Source organism: Sphaerodactylus townsendi, linkage group LG05 (assembly GCF_021028975.2).
Source record: "Sphaerodactylus townsendi isolate TG3544 linkage group LG05, MPM_Stown_v2.3, whole genome shotgun sequence".
Lineage (NCBI taxonomy): Eukaryota > Metazoa > Chordata > Lepidosauria > Squamata > Sphaerodactylidae > Sphaerodactylus > Sphaerodactylus townsendi.
In genome coordinates this window covers 78536360-78550248 of record NC_059429.1, presented here as the reverse complement: position 1 = coordinate 78550248, position 13889 = coordinate 78536360, and the positions used below count along the sequence as shown (strand labels likewise).

The 13889-nt window shown below is 43.5% G+C and overlaps 1 protein-coding gene across 1 annotated transcript in view; it reads left to right on the top strand.

Annotated features, from left to right (window-relative positions):
- ELAPOR1 (endosome-lysosome associated apoptosis and autophagy regulator 1) overlaps positions 1-4893 on the top strand; it is a 72685-nt gene extending 67792 nt beyond the window's left edge. The window contains exon 22 of the mRNA XM_048498860.1: positions 4601-4893. Coding sequence (XP_048354817.1) covers positions 4601-4669 — 69 coding nt within the window. The 3' untranslated portion in view covers positions 4670-4893. The remainder of the gene's footprint in view (positions 1-4600) is intronic.
- The last annotated feature ends 8996 nt before the right edge of the window (positions 4894-13889 follow it).

Sequence of the window (13889 nt, the reverse complement as noted above, 5' to 3'; positions counted from 1 at the left end):
GTTTCACTTGACCGCCTGGTCATTGAACGAAACAACCTGAAGATGAAAAGATACTCTGACAGAATAACCAACACCTTCCTGGCCTCAAGACGCCCATCCACCACCAGAATATATAACTGCACATGGAAAGCGTTTCACAGGTGGTCCAAACGCAAGAAGGTCGACCCACAAAATCCATCCATAACCAATATTCTAGAGTTCCTTCAAGACGGCGTGGATTCAGGCCTCAAAAGCTCCACATTACGCAGACAGGTAGCCGCACTAACTACTATCTGGCCCTTGTTCAAAGGAACCCCAGCTTCCAGACATAACGGACGTAATCCGATTCCTAAAAGGAGTACAACAGCTACAACCGCCAACGGTCCACAGATTCCCATCTTGGTGCTTGCACGCCGTCCCAACCGCTCTCACCAATTCCCCTTTCGAGCCAGTACAATCCATCCATCTAAAGTGGCTCCGCATGAAAACTCTTTTCCTCATTGCACTGACCTCAGCCAGAAGAGTCTCCGAAATCAGAGAAGTCTCCGTAAACAAGAACTTATGTATCTTTCACTCTGACAGGGTCATACTCCGTACAGATCCAACCTTCCTACCTAAGGCAGCCTCACGGTTGATACAGGAGATAGTGGTTCCTAACTTCTGCCCCAATCCCAATCACCCAAAGGAAAAATTGTGGCACAACTTAGATGTAAGACGTTCACTGAAGGCCTTCATTATAGGAATGGAAAACATTCGCAAGACAGAAAGTCTATTCATCAATGAACAATCACTTAACTCCAAACATAGGTCACCAGATGTCAGCCGCCATCAGCTCAACCCTCAAAAACTGCATCGCAGAGTCACACAGAACTCTGAACCTTCCGGTCCCCACGGGGATCACTGCACATTCCATCAGATGCACAGCCACCAACGCAGCCCTTCTACACCAGGTCTCAGTAGAAGACATCTGCAGAGCAGCCATTTGGTCCACACCATCGTCATTTACCAAGCATTATAGACTTCACTCATGGTCCGCAGCCCAAAAGGTGTTCGGACAAAGAATCTTGGAACACATCATAGGAGAATGACGGCCCACCCGTTTAGGGACACTGCTCTGGGAGGTCCCATTCGAGATGGACTCCGCCCCCAGGAGAACTGTCCTTTGGGCACTTACCGTGAAGGGCCCTTCTCCTGGTGGGCCAGGAGTCCATCTCGGCCCTCCCTTGCCGTCAATTCGATCAGGATGTGTTCTAAATCTTGGCACCTATCACTCTACACTCAGAACATATCACTACTAAGCAGAGAGCAGCAGATGAGTTCAGTCCTCCGGGACTCAGTTATAGTTATATTTGCAGTTATAGTTATAGTTAGTCTAACAACAGTTCGCTCAGTTACAAGGAGTGTAGTTATGTGTTCCTTCCTGTCCCTTACCTATTTCGCTATACCTAATTCACTGCTTTGACAGTTGGTACTGGAGCCAAGGAGGAGGAGGAGCCAGGGACAGGAAATTGAAAAATTAGACCTGCCTCTCTAACAGAAGGTTGAGAAACACCCATTCGAGATGGACTCCTGGCCCACCAGGAGAAGGGCCCTTCACGGTAAGTGCCCAATGGACCGTTCTCACTGAAATAAATTATCTGTGTAAAATTATCTGTGCTCATATTGTTGAAAACTTTCACAGCTGGAATCAACTGGCTGTTGTGGGTGAAACATTAGGAGCAAAAACTACCAGACCACAACCACATAGCCTGGAAAACCCACAACAGCCAGTTACCTGTGAATGTTCATGTATATAGACTTGCTTTGTTTGAATTAGGGCTGCATACACATGGTGTTAATTGTATGTGTTGCTTCTGTTGCCACTGCAAATGCAGTACATAAGAACATAAGAACATAAGAACAAGCCAGCTGGATCAGACCAGAGTCCATCTAGTCCAGCACTCTGCTACTCGCAATGGCCCACCAGGTGCCTTTGGGAGCTCACATGCAGGAGGTGAAAGCAATGGCCTTCTGCGGCTGTTGCTCCCGAGCACCTGGTCTGTTAAGGCATTTGCAATCTCAGATCAAAGAGGATCAAGATTGGTAGCCATAACAACCTCCGCAGTAGTTTTACCTACTTCCTTTTCCCACTGTCTCCTCAAGCATCATTCTTTATATACTACTGGAGCCGCCCCGCGCCCACCCCCCACCCCCACCCCGCTGCCCTTTTATACCATTGTAGCATTAAGCTACGGTAATATGTAAAATTGCCGTTTTTAAAAAATTACCTCAGAGCCTTCCAGTGGCATGGGGGAAATGGAGGCTGTGGGGGACTGAGGCAAAGGAATGGGACTAATGTGGGCAAGACCTTAAAAGATGTGCATTATGCTGTGCAACTTGCTTTGGCTGTGATCTGTCTTAAAAGATAGTACCAAAACAAATTTGAGAAAGATACCAACAAAGATGGAAGAAGAAATGGAAAGTGGGTGATCAGGATGCCCCAGATGAGCTTGCTCCACTTTAGATACACGAAGGTGTTTTCCCACTTATCAGTAGCTGCGCGCTACTGTAGGCAAGTAGCGCAGGGTCCCCCGGCACTCCCCACTACAGGGGCGGCGACAACGCAACTGCCCCGACGCTGCCGCTGTCGCACCCCCTCAGCGCACATCATTCCTGGTGCTCTTCCAAATGGCGCCCGCAGTGCGCAGGGTCATGGGGAAGCCCGGGCGTGCGCCAGAAATGATGCGCACTGAGAGCAGCGCGCGGCATGGGGGGGTTGTGGCAAGTGGGGAAATGTCCAATCAGAGCCAGCCCTCCATTTGGAAGTGAGCTTCTTTAAAGGTTATGAATATACCATTTTGGTTATATGTATTTTCCGGCTATTCTTTTCATGAGGTTCCAAGCAAATACTGTCAGTTCCTCATCTCATTCATCCTCACAATCCCTCTGAAGAGCATATTGTAATCCTATTTGTAGATAGGGACCTAAGTTGAGAGCATCAGCTATTCATTACCACCAGTGAGTTGGACACCACCAATTCTCTTCTTCACTGCAGATGCAATCCTCTTGAAGCACAGAGCAAAGGGTTCTTTCCAAAGGACATCATGGCAATCTTTGCCTTGCCCCAATTGTAGCCTCCTTTGAATGCACTGAAATCTAGCAGGGACATTCAAAAGTAGCTGAAGTCCTTGCATTTTAGTAACTCTTGTGGCTGGCTGTTTTTCAGCTGCTGCCTCTGCCCCTCCCACAGCAAGCAACTGACAAAAGTGTGCTGTCAGTATGGTATATGCAGCTGCTATTGAATGGCCTCACTGGATTACAGCACACTCAGAGTGGGCTTGCAGGCACCTGTTGGAGGGAGGAGTGCTGGTGGCTTTGCAGAGCTGTCTGGGAGCAACTCTGCACAGTGACTTGGATCCTATACCTTTGCTCTGGGTGCTGCAGAGGCAGTTCTCCACTGTGGAGCTTGCTTCCTCTCACACTAGGCACTTTGGGTTCTCTGAAAAACACTGGAATTGTGTAAACAGAAATTCCTAGCACAATAAGAAGCAAGCTCCCAAGCCTCTACTGAGCCCATGTGCAGATCAAAAAAGAAGAGATGGTTTTATACCCTCTTTTTCTCCACCTTTAAGGAGTCTCAGAGCAGCTTACAATTTCCTTTTCTTCCCCTTCCCACAACAGACACTTTGTGAGGTTGGTGGGGCTGACAGAGTTCTGAAAGAACTGTGACTAGTCCAAAGTAACCTACCAGGCTTCATGTAGAAGAGTAGAGAATCAAACCTGGTTCACCAGATTAGTGTCATCTGTTCATCTGGAGGAGTGGGGAGTCAGACATGGTTCTGCAGATAGGAGTTCCTCCTATCCCATTACTAACTGCATGGATGCAGCATAATTTGGTCAGATTCTGATTCTGATGTAGGCCCATTAAGGTGGAGGAAAACACTTTCCTGCTGACTTTGCAGTGGTTTCAGAATCTGATCTGCAAGCTATGCTAAGCAGTTATTTATTTATTTATTTATTTATTTATTTATTTATTTATTTATTTATTTATTTATTTATTATATTTTGTAGACCGCCTCATCCCCAAAGGGCTCTAGACGGTTCACAATATAATAAAAACCAATAAGTTACTTAAAACATCTAAAAACATTTAAATTCAATATGCATCATCAATTCCAATAATAACAGACTACCCATATTGGTGGCACCCGGTCTTAAGGCCGGCCTTAAGGCTAGGAGGGGCTGGCAGCGCCCAAAGATGAAACCAGCGGGGGCACTGCCAGAGATGACCAAACCATGGCAGGGCCTCACAAGGGGGCAGCCAGTCCGTGGCCAGCCTCACCAAAAGCCCGGTGGAACAGCTCGGTCTTACAGGCCTTGCGGAACTCACCAAAGTCCCGCAGGGCCCAGACAGCTGGAGGAAGAACGTTCCACCAGGCAGGGGCCAGGGCTGTAAAGGTCAGGTAGAGGCCAGCCGCATCATTGAAGGGCCGGGGACTTATATGTACATGCCTGAAATCTATGGTCCCTGTGGGCATTGGGCGGACCTACTAAAGAACAGCACCATGTTTAAATTAGACCTGAGGTCAGTGAGAAGGTCATGAATCCTTCCTATTGACACCACCTTTTATGTTCCTTTCAGAGAACATCTGATGGTTTTGACTCTGTTCCATTGAAGACATCATCTGGAACCACGGACATGGACCTTTAGGAGTGGAGTGGATTGCCCACTTCCATGCTGTTTTGACAGGATGCTTTGGGAGTTTTCTTTGGCTAAGACCTGCACTTTGATGAACTTGCCATGTGGCCTTACTGGATACACTTTTAACTTCAACTTCTTATTGTACTTTTTTAAGCCTAGAATTTTAACATTCCATTCAAAAAAATGACCATGCCAAATACAAGTGTGCTTTTAAAATTATATGTAGATACATATTTGCATGTCTTTTTCATCATTCTATTCTGGTACAGTGATCTATACCCTTCCACAACAGTTATCTAATCCAAAGCAAGGCCAGTGACAATATTTCCATTTTCTTTATTCCCTCACATCAAGTAAATAATTCTACATAGGAGATTACTGCTATCAAATCAGCCCATGGGATAGGCTCCCCCTCCTGCTTCTTTGGTACAGAGGCCTGACTTCCAAAAAGTTTTTTTTCGTTGCAGGAGGCGAATTTTGGCACTTCCAGGAGGCTATGGATTACAACTTCATCAGTTCCCCTTCTGCCAGGGCACAGCCAATTGGCCAATTATTATCCTGGTAGGCTGATGGAATTGTAGTCCATGGGTCATCTGGAGTGCCAAAGGTTCGCCACCACTGTTAACTAAAGCAACTCACTGTTGAGGCCTGTTTACCTCAGAATAACTCGTCCCCCACCATTCAAGACAGGGGTGCAAATTGCAGGATTCTTCTGATCCTATACCTCACCTGATTGTAGGTGGATCATAGCAGAGAAAAAGGGCAAAGTACAGTACCCATGAAAAGACTTCTGTCAAAGCTGAAAGCCTTTTCCTGGCTTTCTATGAGCAGATTAGAAGCTCTTTATATCCTATCACAGCCCATCAGTTTTATATATAATGATGGAATATGCCTTAAACATTGTGAAATTTTGTACCCCAGACAAAACAGTCACATCTCTCACAGCTTTTTGTAAAGTGGTGATGACATAGGGGAAAATTCAGTGTGTCCCATTCCTGGCCCTTTACTTTGAAACATTTTCACAATGAAATAACATACCATAAGCTAACTTTCTTCAGCACTGAAAAACTTAGTAGCTTGGTGCAAAAAATGTTACTGCCATTTACAATTGTCATCCTTTGTAGCGATTGTCTTGGAAAATGTGTCCAATTCTTGATAATATTTTATCTGCCTTACTGGAAAAGCTTCCTTTGAAATAAGATAGAACTTCCATCTCATCTATTCTTTGTGACAACTGTACCACTTTCCCAGAAGAATGAAAGACTACTTCCTTTAGGCCGCATGAATTATAACTATTAGGGGCACCTAATATGATTGTCAAATCTGACCTCCTGCACAGCAAACAGAGGCAGAGAATTATCACCTTCATCTGCTTCTGAAGATATGTGACATGTGACATAACTCTTAGAAAAAGGCTTTTTCATTTTTATATTAATTTCTATTGAAGAAAAAGGAATACATTACTGGTAAATAATGCATCAGGTAGTAAATAGATCACTAAGGTAAAGTGGTACCCTGGGGTACCACTGCGAGCAGTGATTTTATAGGCAAACTGCTTTTGTGGGGTAGTTTGCCATTGCTTTCCCCGGGTAATTGGCAATTCATTTACCAACCAAGAAATGGATGGATGGCTGAGTTGACCATGAGCCAGCTGCCAGAATATCTGACTCCCAGGGGGCTTGAACTCCTGAGTGGCAGTGCAAGCACTTAACCACTATGCCATGCAACTCGTAAAATAGATCAGTACAAGTAGGTTAATACTACCTTAAACAAATCACAAAAATGAAATTAATTTAAAAAAAACTTATTTCCTCAATATGAATCCAAGATACCTCTTTGAAGGAACATTTACTCAATACTCCCAGTGTATATCTAGAAACACATTCCCGTTTTTTGATCGTGAGTTTTTATTTCCAAACATTGATAACGTTTTCCTTTAAAAAAATTATTCCCTATGTAATTTCATACAGATAGGTGAGTACCCCGAATCTTTAAGTGGCAAACAGTGAGCAAAGTGCTCTGGGACTTTTTCCCAAACATCTTCATGTTAATACTAAATGAATTAATTTTAATTCATACTGAATTAAAGGCCCCAGAGTGAAATGTGAAAGATCTAAAGACAATTTGGCCAGTGCAAACACAGATCATCTGTGCCAGAACTCAATCCATATGGTAAATTCAGTGGCGAATTTCATGCTGGGTGTAACTACTGGAGTCCACTGAGCTGCTACAAATGTGAAAGCTGCACAGTGTCATTTTATATAGTGAGTTCAGCTCTTCCCTTGTGATGTTACAACTTAAGTTCTGGTTTTGGACATTCTATTCCAGTGGTGGCGAACCTATGGCACGGTGCTGTGAGAGGTGGCACTTCAGAGCTCCCTCTCTTGTAAGAATGTATGCACGAGCTTCTCTCGTCATGTGATAATAGTGCAATTATTTCAGGGAGATTATTACACTAAACCTAAGACCTAGTTTCAGAGAAACAGTGTAGGTAACCCCAGCAGCGCCATAAACCCTACTACTGATTTTCATGGGAAGAACGAAAAGCATGATCTTACCTGGGAGTAAGCTCTGTTGGCAATGGGGTTGCTTCGAGTAAACCCTCCTAGGATCGTGGATTTACCTGATCGGGGTTGCACAGTTGTTTCAAAGCAAAGCCACCGACTACCACCAAGCTTACTCCCAAGCAACGGTAACCTTGTCAACCATTTTTCTATACTAAACTCAGTATTCAGGTTAAATGCACAAGGTTGGTGACTTTGTGATAAATAAGTGGATTTTGGGTTGCAGTTTGGGCACTCGGTCTTGAAAAGATTCGCCATCACTGTTCTATTCTTTCATTGCAAATGAGCCAGTTACTAGCCAGACCCTCTGTCCTATGTATGCTGGGTTGGTCACAAATTGTGCTCCTGGATTCAGTCAGTGTCCACTGACAATTGCCAGGCCAATGTTGAAATATCATTTCCTTGTTTGTTTGACAAGTTAGAGTAGTTTATAAGTATTGTAAGTCTACATTTTCTTTCCCTTTGTGCAAGCTTAACTCTAATGATACTATTATAGCCTGATTCTCCAGTTGCGCTGGATTTCATAGAATCATGGAGTTGGAAGGGGTCATTCAGACTATCTAGTCCAACCCCCTGCTCAATGCAGAATCAGCCTAAAGCATCCCAGACGAGTATTTGTCCAGCTGCTAAATAAACACTGCCAGTGTGGCTAGCTGATTCTACTGCTATACAACCCTTACTGTAAAACTTTTTTGTAATATCTAATCGGAACCTTTCTGCCTATAATTTGAGGGGGAATTGATAGCAGGCGCCATCTTGAGCTAACATTAATATTAATTTTATAAGCTACATTTTAATGGGGTAGAGTTTATTTTTATTAGAGCCATCTTAATTCATATTTATTGTATTTTAAATTGATTGTGCTCTATCTGTACTGTACATCGCCTGATTCCTCCGGGAGGGTTACGGTCTGAGTAAACTCAATACACATTAATATTATTAATATTAATATTACTACCAATAATAATTATTATTATTATTATTATTATTATTATTATTATTATTATTATTATTATTATTATTTAAACCCCTTATTGCAAGTCCCATTTTCTGCTGCCAACAGGAACAGCTTCCTGCCCTCCTCTAAATGACAGCTCTTCAAATATTTAAAGAGAGCAATCATGTCTCCCCTCAATCTCATCCAGACTAAAAATTCCCAAGTACCTCAACCTTTCCTCACAGGGCTTAGTCTCCAGGCCCATGATTGTTCTTGTCATTCTCCTCTGCACCTGCTTCATTCTACTCACATTCTTTTTGAATGAGGCCTCCAGAACTGTTTCTCAAATTCAGTATGTGTGTTACTCATTTTTGTTACCCAGATGTAGCATTTATCCTTGTTGAATTGCATCTTGTTCACATCCGCCCACTTTACCAGTGTTTTTGTCTGCAAATGTAATGAGTAGTCCCTTCAAACTCTTATCCAGATCATTTATAAAAATACTGAAAAGCACCGTGCTCAGAACCAAGCCCTACGGCACTCCACTGGACACCTCCCTCCATTCAGATAAAATGTGGCTGTCAACTACTCTTTCAGTGCGGTTCTCCAACCAGTGCCCTATCCACCCAACTATCCTAGAGTCCAGCCCACAGTCTTCTAGTTTACTCATCAGAACACCATGGGAAACCTTGTCAAAATCCAGATAAAACAGCATCAAGAGCATTCCTTGATCCAGTAAGCTCACCACTTGATTAAAGAAGAAAACTAGGTTGGTCTGGCATGACCAGTTGGGTGCAAATCCATGCTGACTTCCCCCGATCACCAAGTTGTCCTTCAGATGCTCTCAGACTGATCCTTTTAAAATCTGCTCCAGTATCATCCCTGGGAGAGAGGTCAGACTGACTGACTTGTGGTTTTCTGGGTTTTCCCTCCTCCCTTTTTTGAAAAAATTTGGATGATGTTTGCCCTGAAGTCTTGTGGCATATCTCCGGTCCGCCAAGGGGTCTGTAAGATGATGGAGGATCAGCAAGCTCTCTAGATAGTTCTTTCAGCACTCTTGGGTGCATACTATCTGACCCGGGGGATTTGTGCTGATTCAGTGCAGCCAAGTGCTTCTCAACTACCTCTCTGTCCATGTTAATCAGCAGCCTGAATGCCGTGCCTTCCTACTACCTTCTCTGGATGAGCCTATTCTTTTCTTCAGGGAAGAAACTGATGCAAAATAGGCATTGAGCCTTTCTACTTTCTCTCTGTTCTTTCTGAGAGTTCCTCCCTTTTCACCCAACAGTGGACCTATTGCCTCCTTTTTCTTGCATTTGCTCCTTACATATCTGAAGAAACTTTTCTTATTGTAGCAAGACTTCCTGACCAGCGTCAGTTCACTGTGAGCTTTGACTCCTCTGATGACTAACCTACAGTGCCTAGCAACCTGCAGATACTCTTCTTTAGAGGTATGTTCATTCTTCCATTTCTTGCACATTTTCTTTTTCTTCTTTAGCTCTTCATGGAGCTCTCTGTTCATCCACAGTGGCTTCTTGGATCTCCTACTATGTTTCCATCTTGCTGGAATAGCAATGATTTGAACTTGCCAGAGCTTTTATTTTAGGAGCGCCTACCCTTCACTTGCTCTTTTCCCTTCCAGCAGCCTTGCCCATAGAATGACTCTCATCATACCTCTGAGTTTATTGAAATCTGCCCTACTAAAATGTAACAGACAAGCGTGGCTACAAACTTCCTTGGTTCCCTGCAGCAAAAAGAATTCTAGGTTGACATGGTCACTTCCCCCTAAGGTCCCAACATTCATGGTTGTGAACCCCATCTGCAATCTCTTGCTGTGGTCAGTATTATGGCATGAGTTTGATACCTGTACTGTAAAACTGGAGATCTATGAACTACATTCACTGTATGTGTTACATCTTATTGAGGAGAAAAATAAATCACCAATAGGATGCAACATGCACAGTAATAGCTTAGTTACCCCACCCCAGCAATCCTTTAAACTGAAAGGGGGCAAGTCCTTTCAAAAGGACTGGAGGGCACACATCCACCAAGGCCTATTTCCTTCTCAAGTCAGCTTCAGGTGAAAGAGAAGCGAGAGCTTTATGGTAACTCTTGTTGCTTGCATACTGCTGTCTGCTGTCAGCTATTATGAGGGCAGCCTATATGAACTGACCTTAGCCCCTGCCTCTCATCTGATATTTTCCTGTTTACCAACAGGCTCTCTACCTTCAGTTCCCCTAGTCTTTCCTCCTATTTTGCCACATAGCACATGACTGTCTCATTATGATCACATTCATGGTTGTGAAGCTTCTCAAACTGAGTGGCTGAGCAGAGGCAGTGGCAAGGAATGCCTTTAAAGAGTTCAGCTGCTTGGACATGTCATATTATTTCTAGTCCAGCTGTAGTGAGAGAAGGGAAACTATAATTAAAACCTCGCAGAGGCCCTATGGATAACAGTGGCTTTGCAAGGGCAGGCTGATGGTTGGGAAAGCGGTTTCATGATGCAGGGAAGTTATTTGACGGAGAGTAGGAGCCCCAGAAGTCAGATGATTGAAGGAAGAAAGAAGAACAGGTTATTGATATGAAAGAGGCACCAACAGGGATGGAGGAAGATGTTCTGTCCCCATAATGTATGGACATCACCTGTTCATTAATATCCCATTAACCTTTAAAGGAACAGGACACTTTTTTCTCCAGGTAGGTAGAATATTACTGTGAAATGAAAATTGACAGAAAAGGTAGCCAAAGGAAGAAAATAATATAGCAAGCAATTTTATATGCTGACTTGAACTACCCAGCCAATTATTTAGTTGCGGACTTCCTTGGCAATGCAGAATGAATCAGCACTGAAACGGGAAGGCTATAAAAAACTATTCAAGAAACTTCTTCCACAGCTACAGAAACTGCGAATACCTCTCAAACATCCTTTTTTAGTGAAAAGTCCACAACAATTCTCACCCTTCTTCTAAAGAGATTGAGGAGACAGGTGAGCAGTTAGGGTTTAGTAAACCTACTGGACAGATTGAAACATGCTAACAAATGTATGACATCCCTCTCAGGGAAGGATGCTTGACAAATATAGTTAGGGCTGTCAAGTTTTGTGTCAGAGAAGCAGGGTTTAGAGTGAATTTTCAGGGCAGCATTGAAATCTCGGGCTATCCTCTATCACATTTGACTTTTATACATTCTTGCTTGTGTTAACTACTGCATATGTAAAGTGAGTGTGAGAGGCAATCTGATACTCATTAACTATATTTTATGTTTAGCACATAATTAATTTCCATGTCATTTTTATTTTTTGTGTGGAAAAAGTCAATTTCTTCAGAGTGGGGCAAGCTTAATGATTCTGGGCCTTGGGCAAAAATCCAAGAATCATCTCTGCTGCAGGTTCCCTGCTGGAAAGCAAGGATTGGCCCTTACCATATGTGAGGTAAATGAAAGCTATTGCTAGAAACTGGTGCCTGAACCTCTAATGGAGCAGGCACAAGCAGCCAATTTTAACCTAGCAGCTTGGGCCCTGGATAAGGTGGTTACAAGTGGCTGTCACTATTATTGGGTGAACTGAGCCCCAGAAAAGACAGGTGGAAGTGGCAGAGGTGGGAGCCTGCTCTTTTAAAGAGGTTGACAGGTGAGCAGTTAGTAAACCAACTGGACAGATTTAAACATGCTAATAAATGTGTGATGTCCCTCTCAGGGAAGGATGCTTGACATCCTGTTACGAAGCAGACCCATGGGTGTTCAGCCCCCCCACCCCACCCCCCCGGCATGGAACTTGGACAGCTTCCTGTGTGGCTAGGACCATGTCTGTTTAAAAACCAACTCATATTCACAGATAAACATGGAATTCCTAGTGGTATATGAAATTACTACCATTAGTGCATCTTTTCAGTGTGACATTTCCAGGCCCTGTACCACCAGGCAAACTCTGTGAATCTTAGAATCCAGTTGTATGATACAAGCCTTGGTTTAAACAGAGATTAGATGAGTAGTTTTTTAAAAGTACCTATTATTTAAGGTCACACTAACTCACTAAGGACAACACTCATATAAGTCAAAGTGGCCCAAGTATTGTCATTATTCAGTGGCTGGAAAGAACTGAGGTATCAGCTTGGAGGTTTTAGGAAACTGAAGGGACAGGAGTCCCTGATGGGTCCTGCAGCTCTCCAGGATTTACAGCTGATCTTCAGAATGCAGAGATATGTTCCCTTGGAGGAAATGGCAGCTTTGTAGAACAGATTGTATTAAATCCTTGTTGAGTTGTCTCCCTTCTCAAACTCTGCTCTTCCCAGGCACCACCTCCAAATCTCTGTGAATTTTCTAAGCTGGAGTTGGCAACCCTAGGCAGGAGTTTTAATGGTACAGCTCAATTATACTTTCATTCCCTTTGGGGAATCACGAGCTGGACAGCTGGGCATCTGCTAAGGCCCACAGTCAAAATACTTTGACCCATCCATTCCCACTAGAATGGGAGACTGGTCCAAAGATCCATGCAAGGTCATGGCGTCTCAGGCAATCTCTTGCTTGAAGGAGCAGTACACCAGTGCAAGAATTACTCTTTTTAGCCATGCTTGTGCAGACAAGATTTATAGTGCAGTAAAAAGCTACTTGTTTCTTCCTCGTCCAGTAGGATCTATGATCATGCATCTTTGTTTGGGAGAGAGACACCAAGGTTTTCTTACGTGAAAAAAAATGAAGGCACACACACAAAGAGATCCAGAGTAACCAATAAATAGCTTGCTTATCATTATCCATTGGTTACAAGAGGAGGCCTGCACAACCTGCATCCAATAGAGTGGTACAAGGCCATAAGTGCCTGGCCAAATTACTGCTTTCAAAGCTCCTCATAGGCAGCAGAAAGACCATTTTACTTTTTTCACCTGGTGAACTGCCACAAATTGCTAGTGGGCCATGTCTCCATTATGATCAAAGCTGTGCAGTTTTGATCATAATGTCATATGGAGAAAACACAATGCAAATGGATAATTGCTGTAACCATAAAGACCAATATTTGTTGTGTCAGTTTCTTTCTATTATATAACCCCTCTGCAATATAATTTCAGACTTTTTATTAGAGGAAAGGAATGGAGATTTCTTGCTACCCCAAGCAATTCAGGGGTCAGATCTTGCTTGTTTCCAGCCAGAGGAAAATATGTTGGTTTACTGTGCTGAGAAAGCACAGGAGGGATGTGGCATAAGAAAGCTGAGGTGCCCTCTGAATCATTCATAAATGTGAAGGATGAGAAATGAGTCTTGGGGCACCAAAGGAGGAGAAAAGGTCCTTTTCAAATGTTATTGCATCTGGAAACCTTTGGATTATATCATTCTTTATGATAAGTATCAATAACCAGTAGTGCATTCCATTTGAAGAGCCTGATTAAACAACTGCTGACAGGAGCAATAGTGGCTAAAGCACCTTGTTGTTTTGGGAATCTCAGCTCCAGGTTGGGAAAAGGCTTGTGTGAACTACTCCGGAACAATAAGAACATAAGAAGAACATAAGAACAAGTCAGCTGGATCAGACCAGAGTCCATCTAGTCCAGCTCTCTGCTACTCGCAGTGGCCCCCCAGGTGCCTTTGGGAGCTCACAAGCAGGATGTGAAAGCAATGGCCTTCTGCGGCTGTTGCTCCAGAGCATCAGGACAATTAACAATCTGGCAGCGGGAAGGACAGTAATATATAAATATCCATTTTAATGTAAGGCTGCAATCCTGAAGGCATTTTCTTGGCA